This window comes from Gekko japonicus, unplaced genomic scaffold, assembly GCF_001447785.1.
Source record: "Gekko japonicus isolate JY-2015 unplaced genomic scaffold, Gekko_japonicus_V1.1 scaffold1363, whole genome shotgun sequence".
NCBI classification, from domain to species: Eukaryota; Metazoa; Chordata; class Lepidosauria; order Squamata; family Gekkonidae; genus Gekko; species Gekko japonicus.
The window spans coordinates 258,124-259,510 of record NW_015163643.1 but is presented as its reverse complement, the minus strand read 5'-3'; the positions used below and the strand labels follow the sequence as shown (position 1 = coordinate 259,510).

Below are 1,387 nucleotides of genomic sequence, written 5' to 3'. Positions count from 1 at the left end.
GAACCCATTGACTTCAATGGGATTCCAAGGCAGTTCTGATTAAGGTGAAACTCTGTGGTTCCTAGTTAAATGAGACATCTTGCCTGTGCAGCCTTCTTCAATGAGGAAGTAGCAACAGAAGGAGTGTTTTAAGAGAAGGAGGATGGTTGGTTTGATGGATAGCAATGGGCAGTATGTGCTGTGCTTCGAAAGTAGCGTGTGAAAGGACATGAAGGTAGGTATGGAAGAAGAGTACAAAGGAGGCTGACAAGAGCAGATGAAGTTTTGGAATGGTCCAGCAACTCAGTTAACCCGCTGCCTAGTCAGTAAATGCCGTCAAGAGAAACCTCAGTGTTTTGGTGAAGCTTTAATTAACCCTGTCTAAACTGGACCTATAATAAAGTTTTAAGTATATGGGCTTGCTCACATTGACTCTTTGTTATCTTTTCTTTTCCTCTCGATCTGTACCTCACTATGACGTTTCATACGGTTTAATCGAGCATTTACATTTGTTGTTGATTTTGTAAAATATGATGTGGCATAAGTAAATAATAACAAAAGGGGAAGGAAGGAGGGAAGGAAGGAAGGAAACCATTACCTGGTGCTGGTGCTCCTCAATTATCTTGTAGTAAGACTGGAAGTCAATACATACATAGGGAACCTGGCAATCGTACCACTCTCGAATCTTGCATTCCAGATTGGCATTTTCCTGCTCCAGGCAGCGCACTCTGTCCAGGTAGCTTGCAAGGCGGTCATTCAGACACTGCATCAGCTCTTTTTCATTGCAACTGAGGATCCCTTCATCATGCCAGCCATAGCTTCCAACAAACCCAGGCCCAAAAGTGCTGTTTGGTGGGCATACGCTGGGCATGCAGCTTCCAGATCCCAACTTGATAGAAGAAGAAGATACACTTCTGCTACCAAAGGAGTGATTTGGTGCTCTGCATGAGCCACCAGAATGGACAGAAGAAATCCGAGCATGACCCCCACTGGGGCCACTCAATCCCCTGACGGAACCAGAAGAGATGGTATGAGCATAGTACTTGGAAGCCATAGTGCCAGGTGACCCCACTACGCTGTAGCAAAACAGCTAGCAAAGGCCAAGTTATTGTAGAGTGAACCTGTCATTCCCTGCTACAGCATTTTTATACACTACTTTCTGGGTGTTGGCAAATTACATTGGCTGTTTCTCTTGGGAAAGTTTATGCCAGCTTTCCCATGTGCAGCTCATAAGCTGTTGCTTAATGACCCATCAGAGGGCTACTTTCTTGTTAAAAAAAATAGCTTAGATAAGTCAAAACTCATCATTAGGGATTCTCCAGCACCTTTAACATTCATTTTATGGTATCATCAAAGGGACTTGCCTCATAATAAAGCAGCAGGTTTTGCTAATGGGGCGTGGGGGATA

At 44.1% G+C, this 1,387-nt stretch overlaps 1 protein-coding gene across 3 annotated transcripts in view; it reads right to left on the bottom strand.

The window, feature by feature from the left end:
* LOC107107334 (keratin, type I cuticular Ha6-like) overlaps nucleotides 1-1,033 on the bottom strand; it is a 5,629-nt gene extending 4,596 nt beyond the window's left edge. For all 3 annotated transcript variants that reach the window (XM_015407617.1, XM_015407616.1, XM_015407615.1), the window contains exon 1: nucleotides 578-1,033. In XM_015407617.1, coding sequence (XP_015263103.1) covers nucleotides 578-1,033 — 456 coding nt within the window. The remainder of the gene's footprint in view (nucleotides 1-577) is intronic.
* Nucleotides 1,034-1,387: the final 354 nt, after the last annotated feature.